Raw genomic sequence first — 18,076 nt, 5'->3', positions numbered from 1 at the left:
CACAGACCGACAGACAGACAGACAGACGACACCGAAGCGAATACAATAGTCCGTCCCTTATGGATAAGTTTCCTATGGGGACAGACAGACAGACGGACTGACAGACAGACACCGAAGCGAATACAATAGTCCGTCCACTATACCTTTTCGAAACTTTTAGTTAAGATCGGTGCAACGCTTGGCGGCATTTCCGCCGCTTTTTGGCGGTTTTAGGTGTAATTCAATAATATCTCGGGAACAGTATGAGCTAGGGACTTGAAATTTGGTATGTAGTCCACAAATGTGAGGGGATGCAAGACAAAACTTTTGGTTAGGATAAGTGAAGTTGGTGGCATTTTGGGCTCTTTTTGGCGGTTTTCGACCGCTTTTTGGCGGTTTTAGCTATACTGACTAAACGGTTAGATATATTGTAAAGGTTACAATAGAAGAATACCCAAATGAGCATCATTCAATAGGATAAGGAAAGTCGTGTGATGTTCACACCAGATTTTTCCAATGTACTATCACGAGAAAAACTAGATAATTTAGTCTCTTGGGAGACACAATTACCAGTTTTCTTCTTTCCAGAGACAAACATTGCCAGTGTTTTATTGCTAAAAAGTTGTTAGAATGAGCTATATATCTCTCACAATCTTGTCTTTTTCATCTCTCCTCACATCTTTTCTCATATAGTGACATATCAGGTCCTTATGCAACTAATAAGGAGCCGAACACTAACAACAGAACATCAAATAGAGTTATCTTGAGAGTAAAAGTTCCATGTTGAAAATAAAACGTGTAACTTTAGAAATGATAACTTCTGAACCGCCTGAACTCCTGAAGAACTCTGCATAAAGGTTCCTCATAACTTTCTCCTTCCAAGTTGAACTTAGTTAGTATACTGGATTACCTATTGTTTTACAAATCTTCACTATCTATTGGATATTGAAAGAATATCTATTATAATGCATATTAGATAATGAATTAATATGATAGAATCAGGATTTAAAGTGGAACTTTAGAAGTTCTGCGTTTAGGATAACCACTGATGGGTGCCATTCTTAGTCCTAACATAGAGGTGCCATTCTTAGTCCTAAGTAGAACCTTTAACCTTTATAATCTTTTCAAAGACAATCATTGGTTGTCATACAGACGATGATGGTAGGTACTTGAACAAAAGATCATTCCCGCCAAAACTTGTAAGACATTTCATAATTAAAAGACAATGGTTTCTTTTATTCTTTCCATGCAAATCTCTGAGTAGCGTCTTGCTAGAGGTTTCTTTAGCATTTAGATTCTAAATCTAGCTCGTTCGAACTCGAGATAATAATCAAAGCTTCTGAAACTTTCAAGCAAAATCTCTCGAACATAATGATTGTTTCCTTATTCGCTGCTAGTCTTGAGTTTCTAAAGGCATTAGGATTATTGAATCTATCTAGCCAGTAGGTACATCTTGTGGTATACTGGAATTGCCGATTATGTGGTTTCTTCGTCTTTTCCAGTGTACAGACGGGCGGCGTTTTTCGACAGCCTCTCAAACTGCCGTTCCCCTAGGTCGTCTCCTAGGCAGGTCCCCGACAGGCCGTCAGCCTAGGTACGTTCAGTCAACATCTAATTCGAATACATAGCTAGGTAAGGTAGGTACACAATCGTTTATGATACACTGTTTTTAGGATGCAAACATCTGACTAGATAGTATTAAGGTTCCTACCACAGCAAAACTGAAGCTCTACTATGTGAAATATACCTAAACCGTTCTGATTTGACGATTAATTTCTTCTAGAAACAAACGTAACTCACCCATTTAAATATAGAGTACACTACATAAGATAAAGGGGTTCCCTGATACCGTATGTAATTCGCAATAACCATACATCATATTCTGCATGAAATGTGTTGATTCACATGTTGTACACATGATATATCACAGCGGTGTTTTTAACAGGGATAATGGATATTCACACACTAAACATTTTCATTATGATCTATTTCATGCCGAAGAGAATATGACTTGGTCTAAGCCAGGGGTTTCCAACTAGCGTCCCGCGGGCCACATGTGGCCCACCAGACCATTTTTGTGGCTCCCGAAGCTTTTTGGGTGGGTCCCATCGGGCTTAATTTTTGCTCTTTTACTATGGGGAGGACTCCGAAAATGTTTAGCATCCAACCTCTCCCCTCAATAAAATCCTAGATCTGGGCCTGCTCTCCTGTGTATGTGGCCCGCGAAATACCTGCCAATGTAGCATGTGGCCCGCATACACATGGAAGTTGGAAATCCCTGGTCTAAACTATTCACCTTGCTTTATTTACCTATTTTACGTGAGAGTGATTTGCATTGTTCACACTTACACACTGACTTATGTACATAGCTATTAATCTGCTATGAGGCGGATAATCGCGCAAAACCAAAGAACAATTTAGATTTTGTATTGGATCCTAAATAGCCTGGCCTCAAAGCGATCACTCTAAAGCTGATTGAGGCCGATGACAAACGCCGACCCCATCTGAACATGGGAAAAGGCGAAGAAAAAGAAGAAGAAAATTGGATCCTAAATATGTTTTGTGCTATTGTGTATGCATTTTAGTACCTAATTCAAAAATAATTTAACACAATAAAATATAGGTAGTAAATAATATAAATTTATTTAAAACCAAAGATGTGTGTACTTTACTTTCCTTTACAGGCAGATGTGGGAGCTTCATATGTAGATATTTATACTCATAGGAGTACTACTTAAACATAAAATGTAGAAGACTTCAGTAGAGCGATGAGGTTTCCACTTTCGTGTTTTATTCCACTTTATTCATTATGCATAGAGATATTTTAGTGTTTTATTTCACTGTCAAAGTCACGAGCTTCATGTTCTCTTATCAAGTTACAACTTAAAGCTTAATAAGTTTAACTCAAAGTTACCACTTAAAGCTCAACGTAAACACGAGCTTAAACTGGATCAATTCGTGACACCTGATGAGTATCGAACCTGCAGTCCATAAATCCATACACACAGGTCATTTTTCACGAGTCAGGAGGTCTGAGTCTTAAATATATCAACTGAAAAGCTCATTAAGGTTAGTGCACCCAACTTAGTGAACCTGATTGGTAAAATGGTAACACGATTGTCCATTCCTTCGGTTGGCCCGGGTACCAAATTCTACTCGGACCAACTAGTTATATCTTATAGCTTTCGGGCCGGCATCAAATTTGGTAGGTATCTATAGGCTATAGGTATACCATGATGGTCTATTCAATAATTTACATATACCTACCATGAATATTTTCAAACTTAAGCACATACTTAATACTCGTATAGCAGGATCTGGAAACATAATATTGTAACAATAAAACTCCGGTTGGACTGAAACGAAAGTTCTCTGTGCAAACAAATTGAGTCGTAAAAACAGAACAGAAGCTTACAAGTGCAACAGTAGAAACTATTGAACAAGAATAGGAGAACAATTAAAATTAATAATCCATAAAGTAATTGTAGGTTGAATTCATAATTTCTTAGCAATATGTTCTACATCACACACGGGTAGGTAACAATATCTTCTGTGCTTCAATAATTACAATAATTTTCATTAACCTTTGTTTATAATAAAAATAAATTATTTATTGGTAGATGCCAAAACAGATTCTCTTCTCTTCCTTTCATCTACCACAGACATACAAGCACACTCCATCTTGTTTACAATAATGTGTATTGTGTACCAAGTGATCTATTCACCCAAGTCTTGAGATGTAGATGTACTTGACTTGAGAAGTGTGAGAAAACGAAATGGTGTTGTTTTAAAGTTCACTGCATCTGAGAGAAGATGGGTATTCTTGATTTCACGATTACAATATGAAAATTGCATCGACGGAATGGGTAACATTCCTATCTATCATATTTCAAATGTCAGCCTTTTGTTCGTCGTAATCACAGCACAAAATCGTCTTCGCTGGCTCCATCAGCCATCACACTATAATAGTCAATATTTTTATAATATATCTCATTACAGTCATTACTGATATCGTTTATCGTAAGGTAATTCCTCATTTTAGCTTATTAATTCACCGCTTATGGTCTAATAGTTCTTGTAAACTCAGGTAGATAATACCAGGTAGGTACTAGACTCCTACCTGGCTGTATAGGTAATAGCTCATCTCCTTTTCCTACTAAATAGGAAAGGCCAAAACGAGTTTAACCCTATGTTACTCTGTACATAGGTATACATTAGACACAATACATATTAATATTATCTAATATATATTATTACACCACACGAAAGTTAGAAAGGTCAGCAGTAGCGGAAAATTAAATAACATGACTTGGAAAGATTATAAACCTCAAATTATTCAGCACCAAAACCGTGGTGGTATATATGTAACTATACTATACCTACATAGGTGCTATTAGCTTGATCTTATGGCAGAATGGCTGCCCTAGAGCGGAATAAAATAAATCAATTCTCACGATCAATAATAGTATTTGGGTAGTGTTTTGAATGGTGTAAGTACATCAGCATGCAGTAAATTGTGCAAAGTTGGAATTTAATATCCCATCATCCATCGTTGGAGCCAGGATGTTTGTTCTAGTTTTGCTCCCTATGTAGTTCACAAGGTGAGGATAGGAAACTAAACTCAAGCAGAATAAAACAGAATACTAAATAATGACCGGGACCACAATGTGAGTTTAAACTTCGTTTTGCCAGCCTAGTTAGCTCAGTTGGTAGTGCGTCTGCCTTGTAAGCGCTAGGCCGCGGGTTCGATTCCCGCCCGGGGTGGATTTTATCTAATCTAACTATTAACCTAACTTGGTAATGAGAAATAGATACCTAGTATGTACTATGTAAGTACCTACATACTAAGATTACTAAGGAAGTTTTCTACCTATCGAGTGGCCTACTTTTAGGTAGGGAATGGAGGGATGGATAATTTGAATGTCAACCGTAAAATGTACAAGATGGCTACTTGAGTGGAAGCAAATGATGTATGATTGAATTAAAAATTAATTCAATAATTAAAAGGTTACATAGGTAATAAACAATTTGAATTTTAATGGGGATTATTACTTATTACAAATTTACAATGAACATTCAACAATCATAATGGAATGAAGTTCAAATGTGAAAACAAAACAATGTGGTATTCATTAATATCGCACAAAGGGATAAATATTTATTGATTTTCATTTTACCGAAGCAATAATAAAATAAATAACAAGTGAACCTATCTCTAATATATCTCCTCAGGTTTACAATGTTTACATAGCTCATCTGAACATAGGTACATTAGTATAAAGGCATGATATCCATCTCAAAGCGTTGGAAGGATTGAGGGCTTAAAACCCCTTGGACGTTATAATTAGGTACATGTATGTACACAAATAATAATAATAATAATAGACTCTTGAGTGGAAGGCAACCACTAGGCGAGGTTAACGCCTTAGGCATTCTCTACCATCTAACCCTTAGAGCTCCATTATTACGTGGTCAAATTCTCAAATAAATGAGGATAAAATTCCATACCTCGGCTGGGATTGAACCCACGCCCTCCTGTTTACCAGGCGAGCGTCTTGACCACTACGCTACCGAGGCAGGTTTTGGCACAGTATTAGAAGCAAAAAGGCGAAATTATTGCCTACGGCAATCTTTACCATTCCACCCTGTTGATGTACTTTTATTTTAGTTGCAAGACCTCTAGAAAACAATAAATTGTACATGAGCCTGAGTAAATCCGGAAGACACTATTACCAGAGACCTCTGAAAGATCAAAAGAATAATAAGTAGAGGATTCTCTCAACCTCTCAAATATCTCGTTGGTATCGATGAAACTTCCGGATCTAATCTTCAGACACCGCACAATTCATGTTATTGTAGTTTATATATTATTCAATAAAGAACATTGAACTTCGCTTTTGGACGCACTGCCCAATGTTGCCCTCTACCACCTCTGAGAAAAAATCGACGCAAAAATTTAGAAAATGAAAAACCCCAATAAACAAAGTTGGCCTGGATTTTTTTTTTTTTTTTTTTTTTTTTTTTTTTTTTTTTTTGAGCCAGCTCTTCAACTGACCTCACGAGGCTGGTTACAGCTCATCGTAGCTAGAAACTCATGTAGCACCCGATGATCACCCATTCAGATACCAACCACACGTGCCTACAGAACTTATTTCTTTAAAGAGGTTTGACAGAGGGAACTGTAACTGCTGACGTCTAAAGGTCTAAATCGAAGAAAGAAGGAAGACAGGATAGGAAAAAAGCCAGCCGTTCCGGGAACGAACATTATCCCTTCAGGCTAAAATCCGCCTAGGGCGGGAATCGAAGTGCTTACAAGGCAGACGCGCTACCACGCGTGCGGGGCTTAGCTTTAGTGATCCATTCAGATACCAACCACGCGTGCGGGACTTAGCTTTAGTGATCCATTGGGAGCAGGTGTATTAAATTTTAACGTGCTATTGGCACTGGGTGCAAAATTATTTGCGATTTCACAGACTAGATAAACTGATAAAGTACCCCTAGGTACCGAGTATTTTGTGATAAAGTTAATAAACCTGGGTGTCGAACCCAGGACCTTTTGAATGGTAAGAATTTAAATGAAAACTAGATATTTTTTTTACAAGATATATAAATGCTTCTTTTTTTTTAAGAGGTTTGACAGAGGGAACTGTAACTGCTATGGTCTTATCGTCCCGAAATCGAAGAGAGGAGGAAGACAGGATAGGAGAAAGCCAGCCGTTCCGAGAACGAACATTATCCCATCAGGATAAAATCCGCCCCGGGCGGGAATCGAACCCGCGGCCTAGCGCTTACAAGGCAGACGCACTACCAACTAAGCTAACTAGGCTGACTGGGGGACCTTAAACAGCCTGAAATTTCCCTTGCTACAGAAATGGTTTCAGGCCCCCTTGATGAACCTAGGCCTGATGACCCCCTCCCCTCTGGAAGCCCCTGGAAAACGAAGAGTGAGGAACACAGGAATAGAAGAAGCAGCCGTTCCGAGACCGAACCTTATCCGTCGTTAGGATAAAATCCGTCCCGAGTGGATTTCGAACGCGCGACCTAGTGCTTCCAGAGGATACCGCGCTACCCTACAAGCTAAACTAGGCTGTTCTCTTTGTTAAAAATTTGGTCTGTTATGACACGAAGTATGTAGGGTATCTTCTACTAGGAAGTTGGGAAATAGGGAAAAAAAAAAAAAAAAATTACTGTTTTTTTTTTTTTTTTTTTTTTTTTTTTTTTTAAGGAACGAATTCAGGTACTAAAATATTAACTCTAGAAAAATAAAGGATCATGCAAAGAAATACTCTCTTGTCAAATGAAGACCATGTTCATCCATACCCCCGAAATATTATTTGAGTAGGTTTTTTTCTATGAGCTAGATATTACTGTAAATATTTAGTTGTGACAGTAAGTAAATTGGAAACGTAAAAAAAGGCTGAGTGCACTGGAACCTCTGGTGGGACTTACTGGGAATCGAACCCGGTGTCCAAACCTAATTGATACCTACTCAACTCATTGATCCACCAGGCCTTTCAAGACTCTTTCCTATTCCTGGCTTTATTTTGAGTTACTCATCTCTTTCTTACTAAATTGTTAAAAAATCTAAGCGTAAAGAAAATATGATTTTGCAACACAAGTCCCTATATTTAAGTAGGTCCTTAGGTAAGTAAATAATATTCAGAGAATGGTATGAACATGAAATTCGATTCATATCAAGGAAACAGCACTTTCATTGAGTTATTCTTTATATTTATTTTGTAGTTAGAACTTCAAATAAAACTTCTTTAGAGGAACAGTAATTATAAGTAGGTACAAGGTTTTGTTATTAGTTGTTATTTACATATTTATTTGTTTGTCAATAAACTTTAGATTCCTACATACACACTTGTTTATTTATGTATGTACCTGTATTTTTTCCATCACTTGAATTCAAGACTACCTACTAATCATAACATACACACTAAAAAAAAATTCCACACATGATAAAAACATAATATTTCACATTATTTCTTGAGTTATGTTACTTTTGAATTTACTTAGATTCTTAAATGGGTAGGTAGGTACCTGGGATTTTAGGATTTTAGTGTAAGAAGGTGAAGAGTACCTGCAGTCAATAGAGACATCATGTTCACCTGAAACAATACAACACATAGCATTATCTAAATATTCTAAATAAATCAACTCTATGAAAAATTTCAACGACTTTTGTCGACTCCCCATATAAGCTACCCCGCTCCTCTGAAATTTGCAAAACTTTGAATCTAATGATAATGAATGTCTAAATGTGTAAACTTTAAATTTGAAGGATTTCTGTTAATGGCTTAGTAGGAAATTATTTCTTGCCTTTTTTTATGAACTACATAGTTGGCTTTTTTGAGGTGTCCATTTATGCCCATTTTTGTCAACCACAAACAAATTCTTCCTAATTAATTGATATGAGCAAACCTTCTCCAACTCCATCTCCTGATACGTATTTTCACAAAAGTTCAAATTCTCTTAAAATCAAGAAAAAGAAGCAGGAGAAAATGGTAAATTCTGCTTCACTCAACCCGGACATACCTGAGTATTGTACTGCGCTTGCACACTCCTCTTAATCCGCAACATCTCACGCATGGTGTCCTCGTTCCCGTGCGTGATCTCGAACGATTTCCACGCCGCCCAGAACCCGGCTGTCACGCGCGGGTCACAGATCTGAGAGCAATGTGCGTAGATGGCGCGCGCGCGGTCTATTTCGCCCAGCTTGGTCTCCATTTCCGCGAACTTGAGGCACATCTGACGCGTCGGCTCTTCGGGGAGAGACTCGATGGCTCGCTCGTAGATCTGACGAGTCTTGGGGATGCCGTAGATCTCGGCCGCCTTCTTGATGTAAATGTTGAACATCTGGGGAGACATAGATTCAGAATCAATTAGTTCAGTATAAATAGGTAACAGACATTTTTTTTTCTTTTTTAATAGGAAAAGGTTAGAAACAAGAAGAAAGAGACGTTTTTTTAAGAGGTTTGATAGAGGGAAATGTAACTGCTAAGGTCTTATCGCCCCGAAATCGAAGAGAGAAGGAAGACAGGATAGAAGACGTATAAATAGGTAACAGACATTTTTTTTATTGGGAAGAGATGGGAAAAGATACAGACGTAGAGGAAAAGGTTAGGAACAAGAAAAAAGAGACCTTTTTTTAAGAGGTTTGATAGAGGGAAATGTAACTGCTAAGGTCTTATCGCCCCGAAATCGAAGAGAGAAGGAAGACAGGATAGAAGAAAGGCAGAAGTTCCGAGAACGAACATTATCCGTTCAGTAAGAGCTATCAGAGGTTCATAGTGAAAGATTTATCAGAGGTCGCTACATTAAAACATAGTTATATGGAATGCTATTAGGACCATTTCACTAGGATACTACCTCAAAATATTGCGTATAGCGTATCTGACGTCATGCTATAAGTTATACTCACCTCAAACATCTCCTCTGGTAGCACGGCCCCCGTAGCTCTCTCATACACCGCCATAGCATGTCTGGCGAGGCCATGCTCCTCCTCTAGTTTTGCATACAGCAAGTACAAAGTCTTAGCGTAGCGGGGTGGACAAGCTTCTAGACATTGTTCAAACAGATCTCTAGCCCGTTCTAGTTTTGTTCCTCCGTAGCGGGATAGGAATTTGGTGAGGTAGGTGTTCCAGATGTCGAAGATGTAGGGCCACTTGAACAGGGCAATACCTTTCTCGTATGCCTGAGGATAGATGGGAAGAGGTTGAATAAATATGGTAATATCTTCATGAGAAACATGTGGAAGTACTAAATTAAGGAGCGCGGTAGTTCTCCGCCCCCACCAAGTCAAGAAAGTTTGACATACAATTCTCGACGCTAAGCCCAGGAACACACAAAAAAAAAAAAAAAAAAAAAAAAAAAAAAAAAAAAAAACAAAAAATAAAAAAATTTTAACAAGCAGTCTCTTGTGACTTGGGCTCCTGGCTCTCCGCTCTTGTTAGCGGATAGTGGTGGTGTCCAAATGGTAATCCAAGGTATCCAATGCACTACATCACTTTTCCACTTGGAAATAACTCTTCTTAAGCACTGAAATCACTGGTTTTAGGCAAATTAAACAGGATTAAAACAAATTTGCTAATTTAAAAATAAATTCCTTTGGCGGTTGACATTTTTATTTTCTCTGTGTCCATGTTCGAGGTTTTCTGTGTTATTTACTTGTTTCGTTCCCGTCTCCAACACTAGGTGAAACTTGAGCGCTAAAATCGAGAGGTTTTTTTAATGGATTTTTGAACTTTCATCTATTTTTAAGTTTAGTTCACTTGAAAATAAATTGAAAAGATCCCAAATTAAAATAAATGCCAACCAAAGATGTTGAAAGATTTGAAACTTGACGGATTTCTAAAAGGCTACGATAATTTCGCAATAGGTACATTTTTTTTTGTACTGCTAACGCGCTCTGTTGGATATTTTTGAAACCACCATGAGCGTGGAATATGAAATGAGTGGACAGGAGTTCAACCAAAATGTGGAGCACTTTTTTTTTTTTTTTTTTTTTTTTTAAGAGGTTTTGACAAAGTACCCCAACTTACTTTGAAAGTAACCTTACCTTGAAAGTATACTTACCTTGAAAGTATCCTTACCTTGAAAGTAACTTAACTCACTTTGAAAGTAACCTTTCCTTGAAACTTTCAAAGTACCTTAACTTATTTTGAAAGTAACCTTCCTATAACTTATTTTGAAAATACCTTAACTTACCTTGAAACTAACCTTACATTGAAAGTTCCTCAACTTATTTTGAGAGTATCCTTACCTTGAAAGTACCTTAACTTATTTTGAGAGTAACCTAACCTTGAAAATACCTTAACTTACTTTGAAAGTAACGTTACCTTGAAAGTAACCTTACCTTCAAAGTATCCTTACCTTGAAAGTGACCTTACCTTGAAAGTACCAAACGATTCCTCCAGGTCAGCATACAGGGACCACAGCTTGATACTCTTGTACACGCGGGCCTGTACAGTCTCAGCCTCATCGTGATAGGCCACAGGCCGGGCAGGCGTGGCCGTCGCTCTGGCCATTAGCCTGAGAGCGGCCTCTTCCTGGCCTGCCCTGAGCTCCAGCTCGGCCCACTCACACCACACAGTGGCCAGATCCTCCACTAGAATAGAAGAGAATTCAAATGATAGTGCTTATTTATACTGCTCAAAGCCCGTTCCCACTTGTCGTTCGAAAAAGAATCGTGTAGTGGTAACACTCTCATTTAAATTACATCGCTTATAAGAAATTCGGGAAAAAAAACCCTGGAGAAACCCACGACAAGAGGGAACGGGGGCTAAAGAGTCTTCTTACCCCAGCAGTAAGTTCTTTTTTTCTTCTTCTTTTTAATGGGATGCAATAAAATGCATACCTATAAGCAAATGTTGGCATTACTTCAAGGCTACAGCTATTCCTCCAGGTCCTGACAAAATCCCATACCTTGGCTGAGATAGAAACCTGTGTTTGTGTTTACAAAGCAAACGTATTGACAACTTCAAAACGTTTGCTTTGGTGGACAGACAATTTGACCGAATACTGCACTCACTGACTCACCTTTCGTATACGGGACCAGGGTGGCCTTGTCGAAAATCAACCGCGCATCTTCCAGCTGGTCATTGACCTCGTAGAATTTGCCAAACTCTATCCACAGGGTATGCAGCTTGCCCACCGCCAGCTTCGGATCCACGGTTTTCACCGCTTCCGTGTACGTCCGAATGATATCCAGCGGTTTGCCATCGAACAATCGCACGCGTTTGTGCCACTCCAATACGTTGTGTGGGTTCTGACGAAGTAGCACAGAGTTGAGTAGGAGGAGACGACGCTCCATCAGGTCCTCTAGTCGAGCCAGACGGAGCTCTAACTCGATGTCATCTGGGGGAGAAAACAAAATAATCAATCAAATTCAAAAATAAATGGAGACAACAGGATAGGAGAGAGCCAACCGTTCCGAGAACGAACATTATCCCATCAGGATAAGATCCGCCTTTTTTTTCTCTCTTTCTTTTTTTTCCACTCTTCCACATACCTTCTTCGCTGGGTGTATCGTTCTCTGCAATCTCCTCCATCCGCTTGTTCAGACTCAGTTCTTCAAACTGAGCGTAAGCATCGAACACTTGAGTGAAATCTCGCACCGTGGTTACCGTCTGAATAGCTTCCTCGTAAATATCACGTGCCTGAGAACAGGGAGCATTGAACGAAGGAGGTGAGCTTTAGGAATTGAACTTTTGTGTGTTGCAAACAATCTAAATACTTTTTTCCCATGATTTTATCCTTGAACGATTTTTTTTTTTTTTTTTTTTTTTTTTTTTTTTTTTTTTTTCTTCTTTTATCTACGAAATTTTCTGTTTGTTTTTTTTTTTTTTTTTTCCAGTGATGTGAGGAATATTTTTTCACTTTCTGTTTCTATTAGAACAGCATTATAATTTCTGCTTAGGATAAAGTTCGCCCTGGGTGGGAATCGAACCTGCGACCTAGCGCTTTCTGGAATAAAAAATAAATATAAAATCCTATGATTTCCAGCTTCGGACGGGATTTGAACGTGCGTCCTTCTGCTTGTCAGGAAGCAAAACAATTATTTTTCCACATGTCCAGCTTTGCCTAAACTGCCGAACACTTCAGCCGGTATACTCTTCTTCTCAATGGGCATGTCTATAACAGAAGAACACAAGGTGACAATTAAGTAGTTTTTTTATGTTTGATAGAGGGAACTGAAACGGCTAAGGTCTTATCGTCCCTAAAACGAAAAGAGAGTAGAATCGGATAGGAGAACGCCATCCGTTTCGAGAACGAACCTTATCTCTTAAGAATAACGAACGCCCCGGGCGGGTATATTCGTACCCTATTTTTCAATAAGCAAGGATTATGCCCGCTTTTTATTTACGGTACGGCGTGGATGTAACCACGCCTAACGGAAGAGTTTGACCAGAAAATTTTCTGCCCCCAATGAGATTCGAACCCCGCATTTATCCGAACCCTGAACCCAGGGAGTTAGTGCTTAAACTTGAGCTTTAACAAAATGCCCACTCCGAGGCTTAGGTGTAGGGGCAAACAGCCCTGAAGGATGGGTTGGGCTTCTACGAATCTAGTGCTCTTAACCACTCGGCCACTATTTATTCTTGGCTATTTTACCTCGGCGGGAATCGAACCTACAACCTGTCGACTAGGAGACTTACCTTCATCATCATTGGCTTCATCTTCACTAGAGCTATCAGCATCAATGTCTATTTCATCTGGATTGATTTCATGCGAGGGAAGAGGTTCTATATCTCTATCACCACCCTGTACTTCTCCCTTGACGAAAAGAATGTTGCCACTCTTGGGTTGAGGAGCTGTGGAAAACAAAATATATGATCTTGAGTCTGACCCTTTTAAGGCCGGGGTCCCCAAAGTGGGTTTAAATTTAATTCTGGGATTAAGCAATCTGATTGGTTGATTTGAAAATTCTAATAAAAAAATAGCCAATCAGATTGCTTAGTTTAAAACTTAAGCCAACCGAGTTTAGAACTTTAACGGGTCGCAGTGACCAAGGACGTTTATTAAAGCCAATGGCCCTACTTATACCAATACCAAAACTTAAACGGAGTTAAGACTCACTTTGTGGCCTAAGACATCTTCGATTGACCATAACTCCTACACTGTTTGTCTGGTTTTGTTGAAATTTGGCAAACACATTAAATACTTTCGTAAGTAAATTTGCTCATTAATCTTATTACTTTCTTGGCTCTACAGGGCCTTATTCTGATTGGTTTTGTCGGTCACTTACCCTTTCAAATAAACCACTGCGGATGTAATAGTCTGCCAGAGAATTCCACAAGTGTCCCAACTGATCTGTGTACCGCCTCAAACCTCCCCGGATAATGGCATCTACATTGAGAGATCTAGGAGGAAACACAGACAAGATGTTAGTAATGGAGCAGTTGCAAATGGGTAAAAATTATTAATAAATGGTCGATTCCTATGTAAAAAGTTGGGAAAAATCCAAATCTGAGGTCAAAACTCCGAAAAAATAACTGTAAAAGGTCGAAAATTCAATCTTTATTTTCCGTCAGAGTTCACCGTCAGAGTCCTGAACTCTGACGTCAGACTTCAGGAGAAGCGCAGAAACGTATGCGCACAAACATGAATTGCGCAGAAATGCATGCGCACAAACAGATTAATGTATGTGTTGCCTGCGAGGGACTTTTGATGTGACATCATCGCGTACGGGAGCGTATGCCGTGACGTCAGAGTTCAAGATTTACTGGTATTTTTTAAATCGATTTATCTCAGGATCTAGAAGTCGTGGAAGAAAAAGAAAAGTTCCGGAATCCCTCATTTTCCGAGCTTTTTGACTTTGAAACATCACCCAAGTAAGCGCAACTGTTCTATTAACCAATAAATATTGAGTAGTATTGAGTCATTATTCAGGGCTAAAATATGAAAAGAGATCGAAACTTCGAAAGCAGTAACGCCGAATGCGTACCTTTCGTCTCAGCTCGTCAAATTGTACAGAGGCTCATTTCAGGTTGTAAATCAAAAGTGTCATTGGGCCGATTTTCGCGAAATTTAAGGTTCGGCCGCTCTTTACCGCGAAAATTTGTAAAAAGCTCAAAAATTGTTCGTAGCTTTTGGGACTTAAGATTTTGGCCCAAGTCATTCGAACTTTGTATATATTTTTGATAAATTATGCAGATCAAAATGACTCAGGGACGCGGACGAGTTGCCAGAAATGTATGGTTCAGCTATTATTTAGGTCCGATATTCCGCTCTTCAGGGCTAAATTACCTTTGGGGTAAAGGGACTTTTTAGTCTCATTCAAACAGGATAAACAAGGTATTTTCTATTCTAAATTAGGTTTTACCTGATTTTATCTGGGTTCTGCGATATCATCTCGCACAGTTCATTCCAGAGCTGATGGTTGGACTTGCCGTGTTTGGAAACAAAACTCTCCTTGTTCACAATGTATGCCAGTTTGACGGCAGCCTCGTCCAGACGCTCTATGGATGATAGGTACTCGATGTAGTCCTCTGCATCCTCTGGAAACAGCTGAGGAGAAAGTAATATACATTAGTACCTAAGGCAACTTAGTAGATTTGTAAAAGCTTAACCCATCCATTAGGGCTGTTTGCCCCTACACCTAAGCCTCAGGTGGGCTTTTGTGTAGGGAAAAACTGGGTGGGGGTTTTTTGTGGTAAAAAAGGGAAAAAAATTTTCCCTACACGACGCTCTTCCGATCTTTTAGTAGTAGTACCTATTTGCATCTCTTTTATAATATAAGATTTTCATAACTAAAATACTCCCTCCATATTTTTGCCTGAGGTGATTTAAAATACTTCCACCTGTTCTATAATGCTCAACCAATTGCCCTTTGGATGGCCAGAGAAAATTTCTGAACGAAGTACTATATTGAATAATAGACTCTTGAGTGGAAGGTAACCACTAGGCGAGGTTAACGCCGGAGGCGTTCTCTACCACCTAGCCCTTAGAGCTCCATTATTACGTGGACAAATTCTCAAATAAATGAGGATAAAACTCCATGCCTCGGCTAGGATCGAACCCACGCCTTCCTGTTTACCAGGCGACCGTCTTGACCACCACGCCAACAAGGAAAAACTGACGCGAGCGCGGATCACCAGAAACGTGATAGAGTTCGATAAAGGACCAATGTTTGATAATCCCACCTTTAAGTAGCGTCGGAAAACTCGTACAGCGGTTTCGGGCACAGCATGGCTCTTGACAAAGCTGAGGTACAGAGGCCAGACTCGATGATGCTGGGTGATGGGAAGAGCACGCAACGCTCGATCAAACACATGTCGGGTCTGTGTGATCTTGTGCTGGTCCATGAGAAACCGGCCGTAGTCCAGCCAGATCCGTGGCATCTGAGGAAAGAGAGGCAAACTATTATTTTGTTCAAAATAAGTGGAGTCCAACACATTGGACCCCACTTACACTTAATATATTTTTTTCACAATGAAAATCAATGAACATACCACCCTTCTTTATTTTCTTGTTTATCTTGATAATTTTCTGTAATATTTATTTGTAAAAAATAAAACAAAAAGTATTTAAAAAAAAAAAAGTACACAAGACCTTTTTTAGACTGCAGGAGTGAAGGAACTTTTCTCATTATGACATTATAAGCTGGGTATATTCTGATTTATTTTATTAACTCTACTGTTCCCAAGGTTTACTGTTGATAACTAATGCACTTTAGTTTAGAAGAAGAGAGATGGTTTTATTGAACTACAGACATTTTTTGCCCAATGGGCACAGAGTCCTCCATCAATATGCAAACAGGGTTAACTTGAAATATTATTTTATTCAAAATATACATTTAAGACTTTTTTTATTCTGTGGAAGTGAAGGGGCTTTTCAGTCTCATTATGACACCAAACAAATAACTGCACAATCATTTGGAGGTAGGTGCTTGTATAAGTACCTAAACAGAACTTACTTTATGCATGAACACCAGGCTCCGTTCAAAAGTATTGTTCACATCTTCATAACTTGGATCTGTAATCACTTTGCCTTTGACTTGTTTTCTCCGTAGCTTCAGATAATTGTACCACAGCTTATAACTGAAAGAAGAAAATATAGGTATATTTATTATTTCTAGGATTATTTTTATTATTTTTGGTGAGGTGGGTGGAAAAATAAAAGAATAAGAAATAACAGAATAAGAATATACATAGGTAAGAAAATGAGTTGAACTGTGGTCAGAGCATCACTTTTCAAGTATTTATGATAGTTTTTCCACAAAAATTAACAATTCAATATTATAGAAAGCTATTAAGATATACCTTCCAGGCAGTTCCTTGAGTGATCTCTCATAGATAGTGTTGATGATAGCTTTTGGTGCATTCTTCTTGTGTTCAATGTATCGCAACCAATGTTTCACAGAAAATGGGTTACGCAATATTTCTTCTTCATATGGCAGGTCCTCTTCATTCTGGAAATATTTAAAGAAACAAAGGTAGTTGAGTACATATGTCTGTGGGTACGTGTTACATATCACTGAAATCCACAAGTATGGTGTCCACAATCACTGTTGGATTAATGAAGGAAAGCAAAATCTTATTCAATTTTTGTATGGAGTTATGGACTAAGACATTTAATGTATTCTTAAATAAAAGAGGTAGTTTCTTGCGTGGAAAAGACATTTTGGTTGCCTTGAACCTTACATACATTTTTATGCTGTCCTATTTTTTCTTTTTATATTTTGTAGTAATGTCTGTGCTGTAACATGCCCATATCCAATAGTGTTCACCAGTTGGACTGGCATAGGTACTAGAAAGGAAGGTGGTATCTTTTTGAGCCTAGCTATCATATCCTTTTCAAACCTACAAAAGGTTCAGATCTCTGAATAAGCGTATACTTACAAAGAACACATCCAAAGTATTAATAATAGCCATGGCAAGTCTGCATTCAACCAGAAAACACTTCAAATAACCATTTCACTATAGAGAAGCTTGAAAACGTCAGTTTTTGAGTTTTTTGCTGGTTTTTTGAAGCACTTTTGCACTTTTGAAAAATACACAAAATTTGAATTTTCCCGCTTTGAACGCAAAGTGACAAGCCGCGTCCACGTCGGAAGACACGAGCACGAACCAAAACCAAGGAGGTACTGAAGCTGAGGAATGTGCTTCACTTTTCGTTACCCAACATCCCAGCATTTTTTCGACAAAATTTTCGATGGTCAAAAGTTTTTTGTGCCAAAACATGTTTTTTTTTTACTATTTTCTTCTTTTTACAGAAACTTCCGTGGTCGATTGACTATCGGCTCTTTTAACACGTTGAATACACCAGTTCCCAACGGATCACTGAAGTTAAGCAACGTTGTACGTGGATAGTCTCTGGACAAATGGTCGTCAGGGCAATCACGTAGGCGTAGAGTAATAAAAGTAGGTATCTACCATGAACTCTTGGTTGAGCCAGTAGGTAGGTAATAGCTATTATGTGCAGAAAATTTAGGTAGGTAGGTAGGTGGGTACGTACCTACATACCCTAGCCTAGGACCCGTTGCCACTTGGGAGTTTCATCCGATCTTTTTCCGAATGTCCTGTAGGCAAAGTGTGAGAGTGTTTCCACTACATGATTTTTTCTCCGAACGACAAGTGGAAACCGGCCT

At 38.7% G+C, this 18,076-nt stretch overlaps 1 protein-coding gene across 1 annotated transcript; it reads right to left on the bottom strand.

The window, feature by feature from the left end:
* Positions 1–8,033: 8,033 nt before the first annotated feature.
* LOC103512050 (pre-mRNA-splicing factor SYF1) lies at positions 8,034–17,486 on the bottom strand. Its single transcript, XM_026825516.1, has 12 exons — positions 17,328–17,486; positions 16,749–16,897; positions 16,403–16,526; positions 15,630–15,827; positions 14,810–14,994; positions 13,733–13,847; positions 11,996–12,143; positions 11,524–11,841; positions 10,858–11,092; positions 9,407–9,767; positions 8,521–8,841; positions 8,034–8,093 (listed from the first exon to the last, which is right to left on the bottom strand). Exons 1-12 carry the CDS (start codon positions 17,358–17,360, stop codon positions 8,034–8,036), a joined length of 2,247 nt encoding a protein of 748 aa, XP_026681317.1. The 5' UTR covers positions 17,361–17,486.
* Positions 17,487–18,076: the final 590 nt, after the last annotated feature.

Source organism: Diaphorina citri, unplaced genomic scaffold (assembly GCF_000475195.1).
Source record: "Diaphorina citri unplaced genomic scaffold, Diaci psyllid genome assembly version 1.1 scaffold35, whole genome shotgun sequence".
In the NCBI taxonomy this organism is placed as follows: Eukaryota; Metazoa; Arthropoda; class Insecta; order Hemiptera; family Psyllidae; genus Diaphorina; species Diaphorina citri.
Note: the sequence above shows the minus strand (reverse complement) of the source record. Positions and strands in the feature narration are given on the sequence as shown.